General features: G+C 47.2%; 1 protein-coding gene across 2 annotated transcripts in view; it reads right to left on the bottom strand.

Moving 5' to 3' along the window:
* Window positions 1-1152: 1152 nt before the first annotated feature.
* Window positions 1153-16692, bottom strand: part of LOC149332207 (serine/threonine-protein kinase VRK1-like) — a 26798-nt gene continuing 11258 nt past the window's right edge. The window contains exons 4-14 of one of the 2 annotated variants that reach the window (XM_089557143.1): window positions 16410-16465; window positions 16234-16303; window positions 13341-13537; window positions 12692-12790; window positions 11882-12011; window positions 11046-11166; window positions 9699-9757; window positions 9387-9562; window positions 8155-8404; window positions 5944-6201; window positions 1153-1819 (exon numbers count right to left, since the gene is read on the bottom strand). In XM_089557143.1, coding sequence (XP_089413269.1) covers window positions 1731-1819; window positions 5944-6201; window positions 8155-8404; window positions 9387-9562; window positions 9699-9757; window positions 11046-11166; window positions 11882-12011; window positions 12692-12790; window positions 13341-13537; window positions 16234-16303; window positions 16410-16465 — 1505 coding nt within the window. In that variant the 3' untranslated portion in view covers window positions 1153-1730. Of the gene's footprint in view, window positions 1820-5564; window positions 5873-5943; window positions 6202-8154; window positions 8405-9386; window positions 9563-9698; window positions 9758-11045; window positions 11167-11881; window positions 12012-12691; window positions 12791-13340; window positions 13538-16233; window positions 16304-16409; window positions 16466-16692 lie in introns of those variants that run through there. The other variant, XM_089557141.1, reaches the window with a different exon arrangement.

Below are 16692 nucleotides of genomic sequence, written 5' to 3'. Positions count from 1 at the left end.
TAAGAACATCCCTATGTTCCGTGTATTGTACACAAAGCACTCCGGCTGGGGAATTTAACGAATTTGTATTACAGTCAAGCCCACTTATAACAATACTGGTTATAACAATATATTGGATATAACAATGGTCAGTCATGGCACCATCAACTTTGCCATGTGTTCTATGGTAAAATAAACTGCTTATAGCAATGCTGTCAAGGCACATTATTGGTTATAACAATTAAATCTGGTAATTGAGTGTCAACCATTACAGAAAAAAAGAAACCCTACAACCACAACAGCAAAACCATGCTTACAACACAAAAGCGCGCACATGTGGGGCCGACCAATGGACTAAGCTGGCGCAGCAACACCACGAAAGCAAAAGAGGCAGGCGTCATCGCGTCAGGAGAGCTGCTGCATTGCTGCATTGGCTACGCGCGCCATGCGTACCCTAATCAGTCCAATCAGTTGGTGCAGTGCGCGTGCATGCAGCCAGTGCGGTTTTTCTCTGGTCAGCTGTCACTGCACCCTTGTTTCTGCATGCTTCTTGAATTTCACATAAGAATCACTTCTGGAAAGACGGCTTGATTCGTGTGATGTGGAGGTGCGTGAAGCTCCCGGTGGCGCAGTGATGGCGGTGCTTTGGTCATTGGTGAACACTGTTTCGGTTCCCTGAAGTTCGAATTAACGAGCTTTTACAGGCATTAGAACAATCAAACCCCTCTGGGTATTTACTGTCAATAAATGTTCTGAAGTTTGTCTTTTCTTTTTTTCGGCACAACCCTGTTATAACAATTATTGGTTATAACAATGGTATTTCTATGGCACTTGAAATAAGTATCAACAGTGACCATACCATAGATTCTACTGATAATACATACGTGACAATCTACTGCTAGATGGCACCACCCACCCTCTGTCAGGACTTTGTAAATGCTTTGCATGGACAAACTTTTACTTTATAGCACGCAGAACAAGCAAATGAAAAGTTTCTGAACAAGTGTAGTGAAACCGTACGGAATTCAGGAAACACTTCGTTTTACTAAGCATTCAATTCAAAAGTGTTTTGTACTTGCCTGAATTGTGCTGCAGCAATCTGTTGCTCACAGACTGGCACAAGGTCCAGCCCGGAATCCCACCCCTCTAATCCACTCTCACCAAGACACTGTGTAGATGCAAATGCCAATGCTAGCGTGTTTATTGTCTTGAGGAAGAATGTCTTCTACCATGAGAAGAAAATAAAAGAACAAAAAGGGGGCTACGAAATGCAATGAGACATATCCGTCTGCACAAAATGAAATGCCAAAATGCCCCACGTTTATGTACAACTACAGCCGAGATATTTGTACAGGACCACCAAACGCCCAGAGCAATTGGCAGACTACATGAAAACCTAGTGAGACAGAGAGAGAGGAGAAAAAAAAAATAATAAAGGCGTGTATGAGAACGAATAGTCATTTAAAGAAAGGGAATAAGAGAAGAAAACAGACTCCAATGTTGAGTTAGCTAAAACCGGACAGGTATGATGGGTTTCGCTGGCGCCATAAAAACAGTCGCGGGGTGCGCGCCACAAAGCAGCACATCAGTCTGTACACGCTGGCAACGTGGCCGTGAAGAACTTGGCTCTGCAGAGGTCGAAGCCCCCTCATCTGGATGGTGACCTTTGATGCCCCCTCTCTCTCACAAGAGTGCCGACACTGTTCACACTCCTACCCCTCTCCCTTGCGATCTTGTGCAGCCACGTCGAATTAGTAGCTGCCCCACTGCGGGTCGGTCTGGCAGGCTGTGGAACGTAGAGGTCGCTTCCTGGGCACTTTGTCGTTTCTCTGACGTGGCGCTAAAATGAAGACAGTCCAGGATTAGGCAGGTGGCCCGCAAGACTGGTGTACGCCAACTTGTCAGGCCATGCCATACTATAGCCGGACACAACTCGAGAACGAAGAGCCCTTTCCCTCACAAAGGACCCCCAATGGGGTCGGCCAATTCTCATGCACCTGCTAACCTGTCAATACAGGGAGCAGTGTGACAATACAGGGGAGGGGGGCTCATAAGAATCGGGTAATGCCATTGGCTGGAGGGGGGGGGGGGGGTCCTTTTGACGAGGAAAAGCTGCTTCGGTCTCGAGTTGTCCCAGACTATAGGACAGTAAAGGCCTATTCACATGACGGCCCGTCTGCCTGCAGCTCGCGCATCATGTGTTCACATGCCACTAAAAACTGGCCCGTGATCAGGTGACGTCAAGCAGATGCGACAGACCCAACAGAGCAGATGACATGCTAGGTGTACCACAGTTGCCAGATTATTTTAAAGTATTTTGCAACACTGGTCGAACTACCTCCCGACCCATGACTGTGCGATTTAAGGGGGGACACGGGTCTTAAAACATTTTTTTTATTTACAGACCAAATGCAATGAAATTGCACAGACTTATTCAGTTTTTTCTGCTGATTTCAAATATGCAATTTGTTTATTTTTAGGCCAATTAGTTCCTGAGATTAATATATATCATGTCATTGTCTGCTCAAACAATAGGAAAAAAATGGGCCACAAGAAATTTAATTTTAATATGTGGGTAGGTACTACAATGTGTGAGGAATGCAACGCTGGAAGCAGTTTTCAGTTTTTTGTCCATGTGGACAAATGGCTTAATAGTTAGTTTCATGTGTGTCGTGTTTTCTGGCACTGTATGTCTGGTTAACTCACTTGAAAACTAACTATTAAGCCCATTTGTCCACATGGACAAAAAACTGAAAACTGCTTCCAGCGTCGCATTCCACACACATTGTAGTATCCACCCACATATTAAAATTAAATTTCTGGTGGCCCATTTTTTTTCTACTGTTTGAGCAGACAATGGCATGATATATATTAATATCTCAGGAACTAATTGGCCTAGAAATAAACAAATTGCATATTTGAAATCAGCAGAAAAAACTGAAAAAGTCTGTGCAGTTTCATTCCATTTGGTCTGTAAATAATAAAAAAAAAATGCTCTAAGACCCCATGTTCCCCTTTAATGAAAGAAAAACTTTACTGAACTGCAGAGGAAGTCCTGAAGAGCGGTTGTGGCCCTTTGTCCGATTCCTCAATGGCCTGGGCAGGCCGTCTTGCTAGCCCAATTGCCAGAGCTAGCGCATGCATCTTTGCGGGCCGCCGCTAATTCCCGCAAAGGGAGAGGCACCCGAGCTTCCTTGCTTGACCAGTCTGCTGGCCTACAGCGTGCCTCTCAATGTGCTGACGCATGAACACGTAATGCGTGGGCGACCGAACCGTCGTGTGAATAGGCTCTTTTTATTTATTTCTTATTTTTTTTTGCGCAGAGCAATGACATTTGGCAAGCTTACCAGGACATGCATTGAATGATTAAATACAAAATTTCACTGAATTACCGTATTTTCCGGTGTACAAGACGCACCCGCCATATATGCAGGCTGTCATTGAAAAAATTGGTATATAAGACGCACCCCAATTTACCCAGTTAGGCTAGTGAGGCTTAATTAAACATGCTTATGCGACCATCGCAAAATGCACCGTACGTATGAGTTCTTAAGCAACGCTAAGTGATCAAAAAAGGCAACACTCACGCCATACCAGCCCACGTTTTAGCACAAAAGAACTCTCTTTATGTCCATAACAATTTATGTTTACATAAAAACTTCAAAGTCTTCACCTTCGGATGCGCTATCGAAAAGGCAACACATCTGAAGCATTCTCTTCGCACTACGTACTTGCAAAGGGTGACTAAAAAAAAACATCGGCTTCTCTTGGCTTGTCTTGACAATGGCGAGAAGCGCGACTGTCGCCATCTTTTGGCATTTCACATTACCTTTGCTTGGGGCCTCCGAAACGGCCGCATGTTTAAGATCCCGGAAGTGGTCAACCCCGCCGTTTCATGATAAAGTTCACCTAAAAAAGTTGCGCACGGCGGTCTCCGTATTGAAGTATTAACCATGATACAGCCGCGTTATTGGTAGTAATATTTTTTTGGTGAAAAAAGCTTGAACATGAACCTGAGTAATTTCTGAACCCGCAAAAAAAAAAAACGGAAAATTCGCATATAAGACGCACCCTTGTATAGAACGCACCAGCAAGATTTTTGAAAAAAAAAAAAAAAAAACGCGTCTTATACACCGGAAAATACGGTACATTAAGCAGTTTTGGCATCATAAATTCTTACATACTTCATTGCTATACCAAACTTGCAAAAATCCTGGTGTGACAAATAAACATAGTAGGAGCCTGCAGTCACTTTTCTCCAAGGATTTTTACTACTAGTCACATTTTTTCCTCACACAGAATGTTATATCCACGATTGCTTACGCATCGTCGATACAACACTCGTAAATATCACAGGTAAAATTAGTGACAGTCAAAAACTGAGATATCAATTCAGAAATACATGAATGTCACTGCATAAAGAATTTATCAAGGAACACAACATGGCAGAAATCATGAAAATCCATCAAGCCATTGTCATGCTATGCTTTCTACAAGCAAGGCAGTCGAGTCAAAGCACACTTTTGAGGAAACTGGCACTGAACTCACAGTAGTTCATGTCTTATCAAAATGCTCCAAAATTGCAATGTTTTGAGCCTATGGCTGTAGGGGGCCTTCGTATATCCCTGTCCTTTTGTTTATTTACGCTGCATGCTTTTTTTTTCCTTCGGCGCCCTGTAAACAACATCGTGTGAAGTGTACCGCGGACGCGGGACTTTGTACCAAGCAGACTTTGTTCCAAGCAGTTTCCAAAGCAACAAAGTGTAGTTAAAAGTGCCCCTGCATCATGTAGGACACATTGTGTAGTACGCGCCTCTGATCATGACAGTCACTGGATGAACTTGCGTATCCATGCTGCTGCATGACTGCTTCAACCGGGGTCATCAGCTGGTGGAAACTACCCTATGCTCCAGCTGTATCGTAGTGCCGAAATAACGTACCGAATCCTAGTCACTTTCACTGCTGGCTTTACTTCTCAAGTCTTCATGACGGATCACACAGCGCGTTCGTCCTTTTCGTCGCTGACGGCGGCCCGGTCCTTCCTTCGTCATATTCATTTACCGATGAGTGCTTCCTCTTTTTCGGATTGACTGGCTTGCACACCTGCTTTTGGCATGCACGCTTCGCCTGAAACGTGCGGTGAGACATTGCTGGAGCAGAGAAGAACCCCCGAGCAATAAAGAAGTGCTATTCCACGGCACAGCAGCAGCCGATGGTGTGCGATACTGCACCGATCAGCACCCACACACAAGGCGCACTGAGCGTTACGTAACAGGCCAGACCAATCAGCGTTAAGCAGTGGCTTTCTGGAGGCCTTCTCACGTCTACTTTTTCAGAGTCTTTTTATTGCAGACATGAGATTCCAACAGGAGAGACCAGCAGTGAAACTAGCTTTCCGGTGATACCGATCTTGCTGCGAGCGGTAGTGCAAAAGCGGAGCCACTGAGCTTGAAAATCGGCCATTTTCATAGACGTTTCCAGTAGTTTCCTCCTACTACCTACGATAAAAAGAACTTCTTCATTAATATCACTTCTGGGCTGTTTTTTGAAAAATATTTTGGGGATGTGAAAGGTCTTGTAGACACCAAACCTGACGTTTTCTAAAATCCAATGTCTTTTCGATATCTTTGCAATCTGACCCCTGCGTCCCCATTTAGTAAGCACACTGCTGTTGGCAACACTGTTTTCCACCCAGAAAAGGATCGGATACACCTTGGTGACCAACTGATCACAGAGCAAAGGGCAAAGAGGCAGCCCGTAGACAGAGAGAGATAGCGTGCGCTTGGGAAATGTTTATTTTGGGCGCAGACAACCAGCCTAAGGAGAACAGCACACAGGTGCTCCAGAAATTTTACGAAACTTGCGTAAAGACTTACGAGGCACGGGCCGAGCGCTGTCAAAAGAGAAGAGTTTTGCGCTTAGAACGAGGGGCTACAACACTGGGCCACAGAGATGGTGACTCACCGGCCTGCACCGCACGGTCGACAGTCTCGACCAGAGAGAGGCGGCCGTCCAGGCCCCACAGGTGGGGCGGTGACGAGCAGTGGTTGATGGGGGGCGAGGTGCTTGAGCGCTTGCGGCCGCTGCCACTGGATGGCAGCACTCCGTCCTGCTGCTGGGCCAGCTGGGCCTGCTTGCGCTGCAGCACCTCCAGCATGGCTGGCGTTGGGTTGTCCAGGCCCACGCTGTTGCTGTCTTCGCTGAAGCCATTCTTCCGGGAGTCTGCAAAGCGCGCAAAAACACACACACAGTTTCGACAAGCTGTCCGGACCAAATGAATGCACAACCCTTCGACGGGCTCCGAAAGTAAAGGCATATCGAAGCCTGGGCCGCTGTTGAACCACAACTCCATTACTGAAAGCGAATGGCACAGTACTACAGTCAAGCCCACTTATAACAATATTCAAGTGCCATGGAAATACCATTGTTATAACCAATAATTGTTATAACAGGGTTGTGCTGAAAAAAAAAAAGAAAGGATGACAAACTTCAGAGCATTTATTGACAGTAAATACCCAGAGGGGTTTGATTGTTCTAATGCCTGTAAAAGCTCGTTAAATCGAACTTCAGGGAACCGGAGCAATGTTCACCATTCACCGATGACCAAAGCACCGCCATCACTGCGCCACCGGGAGCTTTGCGCACCTCCACGTCACAGGAATCAAGCCGGCTTTTTGGAAGCTATTCTTATGGGAAATTCAAGAAGCATGCAGAACTAAGGGTGCGGTGACAGCTGACAAGAGAAAGACCGCTCTGGCTGCATGCACGCGCACTGCACCGACTGATTGGGGGTATGCATGGCACGCGTAACCAATGCAGCAATGCAGCAGCTCTCCTGACGCGATGACGCCTGCCTCTTTTGCTTTCGTGGCATTGCTGCGCCAGCTTAGTGCATTGGTCGGCCCCACACGTGCGCGCTTTTGTGTTGTAAGTATGATTTTGCTGGTGTGGTTGTGGCATTTCCTTCTTTTTTTTTCTATAACAGTTGATGCTCAATTACCAGATTTAATTGTTATAACCAATAATGTGCCTTGACAGCATTGCTATAAGCAGTTTATTTTACCATAGAACACATGGCAAAGCTGATGGTGCCATGACTGACCATTGTTATATCCGATATATTGTTATAACCAGTATTGTTATAAGTGGACTTGACTGTAGTGCCGCGTGGAAAGTCACGATGTTTTGCCGCGAGTTCAGGTGAACAACAAATTCACAATTTCGTTTAGGAGGTTCGAATAGTGAAAGTGCAGTGCGGAACAGTAAAAACTATTTGCAGACTATTCCAAGTTTTGTGCATTCACAGACCCCTGGTAAAAAAAAAATATGAAACTGGAACCGCTTCAGCATTTGCCCATAATCCTTAGAACCATGAAACAATACAAACTCCTCTCAACAATGGTCTGGCATTTCAAACACCGCAGTTTCGCATTTCACACGTGCATCAAGGTCCAGGAGTGCATTTAAGGGGGGACACTGGTCTTGAAAAAAAAATTTTTATTAATGATGTCACAGTTACGAAATCTTCAGGGAATATGTATTTTTGTGTGCTGATTCTAAATATGTCATTTAATTCCATGTAAAACAATTCCTTGAGCACTTATGCACTTTTTATACAAGTATTTTGCGGAGAGTTTTGAAGAAAATTTGCTGCGAGAAACTCGCTGAAATGTGTGCCATTGGGTTCCCTTGACACCAAGGAATACAATAAGGGTAAAATTGTCTTCCTGCCTATCATAGAACTTAAGCTATAGAGCTTTGAAGTTGTTGCTTCAGAAATGAGAGGGAAAGTGTGTATTCCTGCTTCTGAAGTGACAGCTTCGGTACCCTATTACTCAAGTCTTATGAGAGCCAGGATGATAATTTCACCCTTATTGTATTCCTTGGTGTCAAGAGAACCCAATAGCATATATCTCAGCGAGTTTCCCGCAGCAAATTTTCTTCAAAACTTTTCGCAAGATACTTGCATAAAAAGTGCATAAGTGCTCAAGGAATTGTTTTACATGAAACTAAATGACCTATCTAGAATCAGCGCACAAAAATACATGTGCCCTGAAAATTTCATAACTATGACTAAATTAATAAAATTTTCTTTTCAAGACCAGTGTCCCCCCTTAAATAGAACAAGGGGGGGGGGGGGGGGGGGGGGGGGGGCCCAAAATGACGACTGCCTACCTTTAGAGCTTGTCCTGCCCGAGAGGGCAGACGCGGCTCTCTTCTTCCCTGCCCTTGGTTCCAGGTCCGATGTGATGAAATCATCCAGCCTAGAGGGAGACTTTGGTGACCGGCGGCAGTTTCTCCGCACTGGGACGCCAGCTCGATTGCGGGCAGCGGCCCTGGACAGTGGCTTCTCCTCAACGTTCTCCTCCCCGCTCTCCTCCATGCTGTCCTCGGCGAGTACCACCTCCTGCAGCACGGGCTTCTTCTGCATGCACAAAAGCAACACGACTGTGAGAAACATTTCAATTACTGTAAAAGACCCCACACAGAGAAAGCGCTGCTGCTCTATTGTAAGGCAGAGACGCGGAAAATAAAATGGCCGATTTTGTAAAACTTTTCACTTCTCCATTTTTATACTTTGTCTACTGACAAAACTTACCGCATTTACTCCCGTAATTTGCCTACTACTTTTTTCATTAAATTAAGGCTTCAAAAAAAAAGGGGGGCTGAACAAACTACGCGAAAGTTTTCTAAACACGTCCTAAAAAACTGTACAAAGGTCATAGCGCGCAACATATTACTGTATAGCGCCTCCTATAGACGTAGACCACCCATCCCCGTTTCGCATTCCCCATGTCTCAACAGCCACAAATAAAACAAGGAGTAAATGACAAGCTTTTCCAGATGCACTGCAACTTCTCACAAGATGCAGGAAGCTATACAGCCAGATACAACTCAAGAATCAAGCAGCGAATGCTTTACAAAGGACGCCTTCCAGTCAATGGCGTTGACTGGTTGTCATGACATCACGCTTAAACCACCGTAAATCCCCTTACAGCTCAACTGCATGCCCCCGGATACCATGGTAGACGGTAGCAGGTGCAAAAGAATAAAGCCCAATGCCATTGGCTGGACAGTCTCCTCTGAGTGGCATTCGCCGCTTCGTTCCGAGCTTTATCCGACTACAACAGTCCTTCCTATAGGTCCCAAGCAGCCCAGGTAATCGGCCCAATATTGAATGTAGGGCCAGCCTTTGCCAGTTTATTCCCAACATCGGGCCAATACTGAATGTAGGGCCAGCCTTTGCCAGTATATTTCCAACATCGGGCCAATACCGAATGTAGGGCCAGCCTTTGCCAGTATATTTCCAACATCGGGCCAATCAGCTGTGCTGCCGGGGACATTATCGAGCTTCACACTGCCACAAATGCAACACGAGCTGCGACAGCCAGGAGTGCGCTACGTGCCTTTGGCGAGAACGAATTGCGTCGCGGGGCCCTCGGGGGTGTGAACAGTAGCCTGCCGTCGGGCTTGAATCCCGCCTCCTGGATGCCTTTCTCCAGGATTCTCTTTAGCCGCTTGTAGTCTGGGGTGTCCTCGAATTTCATAGAAGCCACATACTGCAGGAACTCTGTTATACCACCTACAGGAGGGGGCATGAAATGGAGAAAGAGCAATGAATTAGAAGGGGTGGGATATCCTTCGAGAATGGTGCAGACGGTCACGACCACTTGTGCATGCGCTCGTCACTAAAAACGGCGAAACAAGGGACCACTCACTTGGCACGTCTCCATGTGGAAAGCACTTGGTCATTAGGAGAGGGATATTATTCATAAACCTGCAAAAAAAGAAACAACACCCAAAGCTAGCATTAAAGAATCTGTTGCGAACACAAATTCGGCTCATGTGGCAATGTGTGCAATGAACTATGGCAAAAACCAATTGAGACAGAGAGGCTATTTCCCAGCGCCACACCAAGTAGAGTACAACATACTTTGAGTAATCGGGGGTTTTTACTGCAAACACTTTCGACACGATTCCACCTACATTTACTTTTTATTTTGATTTCTGTTCAGCACTGTCCAGTTTGGAAGTGAAGACTGCATGCAACGAAAATGTGGATTTTTTACTTTTTTCAATCTCATTATGTTTAGGTTTGATTGTATAGTGTCTCAACCACAGATGCGGTAACACTACAACGCATGCCCTCGCACAATACTACCGTATTTATTCGAATCTAGGCCGATAGTTTTTAAAAAAAAAACGAGATGTAGAACTCTTATGTCGGCTTAGATTCGAGGATTTCGTTTCGAGGTTTCGTATTCGTAAAATACGAATAAATGTAGCACGCAGGTGGCGCCCCCACAAAACGCCAACGAAAGACAGCACTGTAGCCGTTGCTATCCGTAGCCGATACTGATCAAAGCACACATGAGCACTGGCTGCCATTCTGGCCTCGTTCTGTTCTCGTGCGGTGGCGTGAGCACATTCGCAGCAGTGAAGTTTTCGTGTGTGGTTTTTAAACAGGCGGTGCCATTATAGTGCCGCCTTCAAGCGGAAAGTTATACTCGCTGCAGAGCAGTCGTCAAATCTTCAAGCCGGGCAGGACTTCGGCGGCTGATCCCGGGCTGGCGTTGCATATGTCTCCTCGCCCAAACGCCAGCCCGGGATCAGCCTGAGCGGGTTCCTGGCAATAAATGTCGTTTGCGTGCTGTACCTCTTGTTCGCAATTGTTTTTTCGGCCGGCCTACAATCGAGGTAAGTTTTTTTTTTTTCTGTGGCCTTCAGCTTTCGGGTCTCGGCTTAGAATCGTGGCCGGCCTAGATTCGAGTAAATACGGTATTAGCACGTATGGGCCATGAGGAAAGAGCGGACATCATAAATTTCATAAATGCACAGCAACAATTGCTTTCACCGAATGTGCAGTATCTGCCATTTCTCGTCCAAATACTAGGCAATTGCAATACGGTTTGCTTCAGCATCAAAAAAATCGCTACCAGCAAACCCCGCCTAGCCTAGCCTAAGAATGTTACACAGGTAAGCTAACATTATGCATGGCCCAGCCACCGATTTTGCACCGGGGGAAACCAGAAAGAACGCAAAGAGAGAAGCTCTCGTCCACTTGCCCACTCTTCTGCTGGCTGACATATTCGGGGTCCTTGAGGTTCTCTTCCCACGGCAGCCGACAGCAGAGCCACTGGAGCAGGTTGTAGCCCAGGATCTCGATGTCCCCTCTCCTAGAGTGCGCTGGGGTGTTGGGAGAGAAACGCCATCACAGGTCAGGCAGATTTGTAACCACCACCGGCACTGCAGATGCCACAGCCCAGACTGCCATTCCCATTTTCTCCCATTCCAATGTGCAGTGCATTCCCACAAAAGCACTCCGTTCAGCACCTCATTATTTCCATCACCCGTCACTTTCAACAGCGCTAAAATCTCGGGCATAGGCAGTCGCCGACTGTTTTTTCGGACTTGGTAAAACCCGAAAAATGGTCTGAAAAACATGTAAACTTAGAAACTCAATATTTCCGCGAAAAACCGACTTTGAAAAGAGTGAACTTCGCCACACCATCTACAAGTGATGACATTAGACTGCCTGAGCCACAGTTATGCTTTCGGCATGTCCTCACCACTTTTCGTAACAACAGAGTCGCCCTACGTCATAATATCAGACTGTGCGAAGCAGCCGAGGGTCATGCCGTGAACGAATGCATGCACTGCGCAAATGAAATCAAGAACAGTCAGTTTCCATGAGCAACGACACTCGTGAAGACCCAAGAGAGGCAACCCCCCCACGGCAAGAAAAAAAAAAAAGACTGCTTCTTTCGCGAAATTTGCATTGGCAATAACTTTTATTCCCAGTTCCACCAAAGATTTCATAGCGCTTATATAAACTGACACAGCAAACTGCCGTTCACTGGCAGGTCAGCCTTGAGCTGTGCTACTCGATTCGGCTACTCACCCCCGATGTGGGCATCCCGGCTCGTGAACTCGATGGTGCCGTCGTGCGCCTTCCGGAGATCTTCCTTGTATTCCTTGTGCTTGCCGTTTTGGGTGTACCGACAGGCCAGTCCAAAGTCGACCAAGAACACCTTGTGGTCAAAAAGCAAGTGACCAAACACACCTCCAGGTTATACCAAAACCTGTGCAGCGTGCGTACAAAAACGACACAGGGTAAAAGCAAACCCCGTACACAAGACAGAACGGGTCAAAAATAAACGTTGACGGTCCCCCCAAGCAGCACTGATAATTGGCCCAACATTGGATCTGTATTATCAAATCATGGTCCTACAAAGGACCATAGTAAAACCATCCATCTCCAATGTTGGGCCGATTACCTGGCTACTTGGGCTTTATACGCCGTTTTTGTTCTAACTCCTACTAACCAAGCAAGCAGTCATGATAATGAATATTAGCACTGCCTAAACTGTACCTTTTAGCTCTAACCACGAGAGGATAAATCTGATGCCAAAAAGAATTTGAACATTGCTCTTCTCTTCTGCGTATGCAGCAATGTATGGCCTCTCACCTGCCATTGCCAGTTGCTAAACTCATCTCACGGGTTACACGGGCTCTAGCTCGCCCCAACACAGAAGTATAGCACTATGAAAAGAACGACTGAACACAGGCAAACTTTGAACAAAAATCGGAAGCTACAGCTGATACATGGTGGAAAACAAATTCACAAGGATCCCATGGCCTTAAATTCTTTCTATACCTCCTCCTGCAGCAATATCAGCACAACTCTTCTGACACAAGTGCAGCAGCCCACCTTGTTCTCGTTGCCCTTGCCATAGCCCAGAAGCAGATTGGACGCCTTCACATCAGCGTGGATGTAGTCGTGGCTATGGACGTACTCCAGGACATCAATCTGTTTGGGCAAACAATGGGTAACAACACTGATGACGACCATAACTGGAAAAGCCCAAGCGTCACGCACACACTGTAAGCAAAATTTTTGTGGGAAGAAAAGGCAGTGAATGACACAATGGGTCACTATAAAGGAAGTTCTACCTGCCAAAATCCCAGGCAGGGTGGTTTCTTTTGCTCTTCCCACAGAGCAGCAAGAATTGCACTGCACCAGTCGTGCAGACAACCCACAGCCAGTCACCAAAGACATGCAAGATCAAGCCTTTCGGCAAAGCTGGCAGCAGCTGTCACAGAACTGCGGACATTACCACAAATTTTGGACACAATGAGTTTTCCCTGGACCATTTAGACGTGCATTCCAAGCCACCAACACGCAACAACAGCTTCGTAGTAAGGCTGGTAGCCGCGTATGACAACTGCAGCGAATGCAGGTGCATACACAGACGCGGTGCTAGACAGCAAGGTGTCCAATTCCATCAAGATTCAGTGCCTATTCTCAATCGGCGTGTGTGCGCTAACTGCCGTGCTGCGAGCCACTACACTGCACTCACCACACGCATGCCGAGGCTGAAGGCGGTCTTGAGCGGAAGTGTCTTGCCCTGCCGATCCAGGATCTTCTGCAGGTCCTCGCCGAACCGGTCCATGACCATGAACCGGTACTTGACTCCGTTGTGCTCGTGGGAACCCGATCCGCGGAAGCAGGGCATGCCCAGGTAGTCCAGCTTCTTCTGCTTGACCCACTTCTCGACTGCGAAAAGAGCGAAGCAAAGCTAAGGCATATGAGCCGTGAAGAGGAGAGAGCAGTTTTAATCAGAAGGATGGCCCTGCCCTAGGGTCAACGCTGCACCAGCTATTGCACAACTACTAAGACCAAAATTGATACAGCACAGCTAAGAGGATGCACAAAAGTGGACTCATCAAGCTGACTCGCTCTTGCCGCGTTCCACACACCCAGCCTGCTAATATGTAAGCTCACCGTTGTATCTCTCAGATGCTTTGACCCTTAGCCGCAAATTTGGCACCACAAAGCTCCATGTAGCGTCCCCACAATTACAGCCCACTTTCTCTCTTTTTTTTTTGTGTTTTGCCCCCTTGCACCTAAGCACTGCAGTGAAGCCACCACAGCAGTCGACTGCTGATGCATTCCAGTCTTTAATGTCGCGTGCCCCATAGTTCAGGTTTATGGGTTTATAGGGACTTAACATCCCGAAGAGACTCCAGCTGTGAGGGACGCCGTAGTGAAGGGCTCCGGAGATTTCGACCACATGGGGTTCTTTAACGTGCACTGACATCGCACAGTACACTAGTTCAGGCCATCTGTATGCTTGCACATATGCAGTTGGTTGCTGAACTTATTATATGACTGGGACATGAAGTTTTTTTAATGCAGTAGCCCGGAAATCAATATCCGGGAACACATTAATTAGAAGAAAAACAGTGATTCTACAGAACTTTCATTGGGCGCATTTGTTTTTCCAGTCCCGGACTACTTGCTGACAGGTCTCTGCTTCCGCTCTGACAGGAAACAGCGTCACGGTCACATGACCTACTTGCCATAGGCTGCTCGCCGCCGGAGCCGGGCTCCCCCTCGGTTACCGTACCAGGAAGCTGTCATCTGCTAGCAGACGCAAGCCACGGCCACCACGACGCCGAAGCAACGCCGTGCCATAGCCGTGCGCTCGACCATGATACTGAGTCGATTTGAAGACCTTAATGTCAGTTTGGCGTAGGTACATTACAGAACTCAGCTTCGGAGGTAAGCTCGCCGCTACTGCTTGCGGCGAAGTTCGCACAAAGTAGCCCAACTCGTTGCGAATAGGCAGATAGACGAAAGCCTTCGCAAAAATGTTGACAACAAGCGCTATAGCTGCTCCAGTATACGAGTGGTTCACCTGCGATGCTTTCAGGTAACCGTACAGACAGCATGTCGCAAAACAAGCGAACAAGAACCTCTTGACGACACGCGCAAACAATACGCGTTCGCAGCTCCGAACGCGCGTCCGTGTGCGGTGGATTTCAAGAAAATAAACGAAAATGCAAGAACAAAAAGTCTTACGATGGCTCAGAGAGCAGCTACGGAGCTCATGTGAAGGTTTAACGCACAATATCGTCCTCCAGGAACACGAAAAGTACGCAAAATGCACACGGAGTCTAACTCAATATGGCTGCCAGCGCGGCGCGCAGCTGTCGTCTGCTGCCTTCCCCGCAGCCCCAAGTAGCCCGCGGACTGCCATTGCCGAAAAACGAACGCGTTGCTATGGCGATGCACGCAGGTGGGCGGAGCTTTCGGGCTGCCCGAGAAAAACAAATACCAGACTCGAGTCCGCAAGTAGTCCCGGACAGTCCGGGACTGAAAAACAAATGCACCCATTGCCTGCAATCTTGAATGCATGAACCAGAAATGTATCAACAAGATACATCAGAGACGTGGAGCTAAAAAATACTGCCTACGCTTTGGAGCTATGCATCCAGAGCACAGGGAAAGACGGAACGATCCAAACATCCAATTTTCTCCTCCCTTTGAACAGGCTTCTTTTCACATGAGAAACTCCGCTCTGTTAATTTAACAGGTCCCCAGTTATCTGTCCAGTACCCGTATGCAGCGCTCAAGTCTGTCTCCTCAAAATTGTTAAAAAAAATAAATAAATTGCGCCTCTCTCGTAACCGAGAGTAGAGTAGGCATGAAATGTTTACGGGCCTAACACAGGCTCCATTGCTCGGCTTAAGCAGCTGTGACGGTGGCGGCATTGAAATCCAGGACGCTGCAGAAGCGTACGCGGACACGACGAGATGCAGGCCTGACAAGAATGTATATGCAGTGCGTTCAAATACTCCGTGAGCGTGTATACATCTGCCTGCCAGAGGGGGAAAGGGCATGAAGGCCATGCGGCTGGTCTTTTACATGCGTGAGTGTAGGACCGCAGCGCCATCCCTGGGGAGCACACGAAAGCAGTTTTTCAGCCGACAGCCCTTCTCGCCCTGGAGCTCCCCTCTTTCTCTAAGCAGCCTTCTCTCAAAGCCCCTAACAGATCACGTATGACAACGAAGTGTATTGTGGCATGTATGTGCTTTTTGCACGCGTTATTAGAAATCGGAAATTATAATTCCGTGCATTATCAAATGCACAGCTCGACTGATATCTTGATAAACATTGAGAAGACACTGGCAGCAGTTATTTTTTGCGACTCGTTTGGAGAGCAACCGGCGCTTGTATGCCGGTCCCGTAGGAGGGCTTAGAGAGTCTCGTTGAATCTCGATAAGTCCCGTACGGTGCCCGGATGTTCTCGTTTCAGAGCCCGGATGAGTGGAATTTAGTGCCCGGATGAGTGGAATTCAGTGCCCGGATGATGGCTCTCGGTCTCGGCGTGACGTCACCACACTGCCGTCAACGGGCGCTAAAAGCATTTCATGCTTAATAAAAGAAAATAGAGGCAGAAAACTTACTCTGCTCTGCCTTTCCCACACGGAGGTAGAAGTTGATTTCAGTGAAGAGTGGACCATTGCTGTGGGGTTCCTTGAGAGGGAGGGAGAAAGGGGCCGTGCTGACTTCAAGCAAGAGATGAGGCAAGAAAAACCATGCCCCCGAGGACACGGGAAGCAGAAACGGCTGGCCCACTCACAATTTTGATGACGAACGCTGCATTGGCCTCCACGGACTTGGAGACTTCGTCTGATGCTGAGGGCAGAAAAGCAGATCAGATCAGGTCAGATCAGGTTAGCACCAACAGTTGTGAAGGCCTCCGTGATAAAAGGAAGTTTTAAATCTGTACCTGCCCAACTCCCTTCAAAGGAAGGAAATAATAAAATAAAAAACAAACAGAACTCTGTGCCACGGCAAACGAACTAGTTCCAGAGGATGACCGCTGGCGACAACCAATGTGGCTGGAGCCAGGCTTTCGAAAC

The sequence above is a fragment of the Amblyomma mixtum genome, chromosome 8 (genome assembly GCF_055824585.1).
Source record: "Amblyomma mixtum isolate Tamu chromosome 8, ASM5582458v1, whole genome shotgun sequence".
NCBI lineage: Eukaryota > Metazoa > Arthropoda > Arachnida > Ixodida > Ixodidae > Amblyomma > Amblyomma mixtum.
The sequence above is the reverse complement of the archived record's forward strand: the minus strand, read 5'-3'. Positions and strand labels throughout refer to the sequence as shown.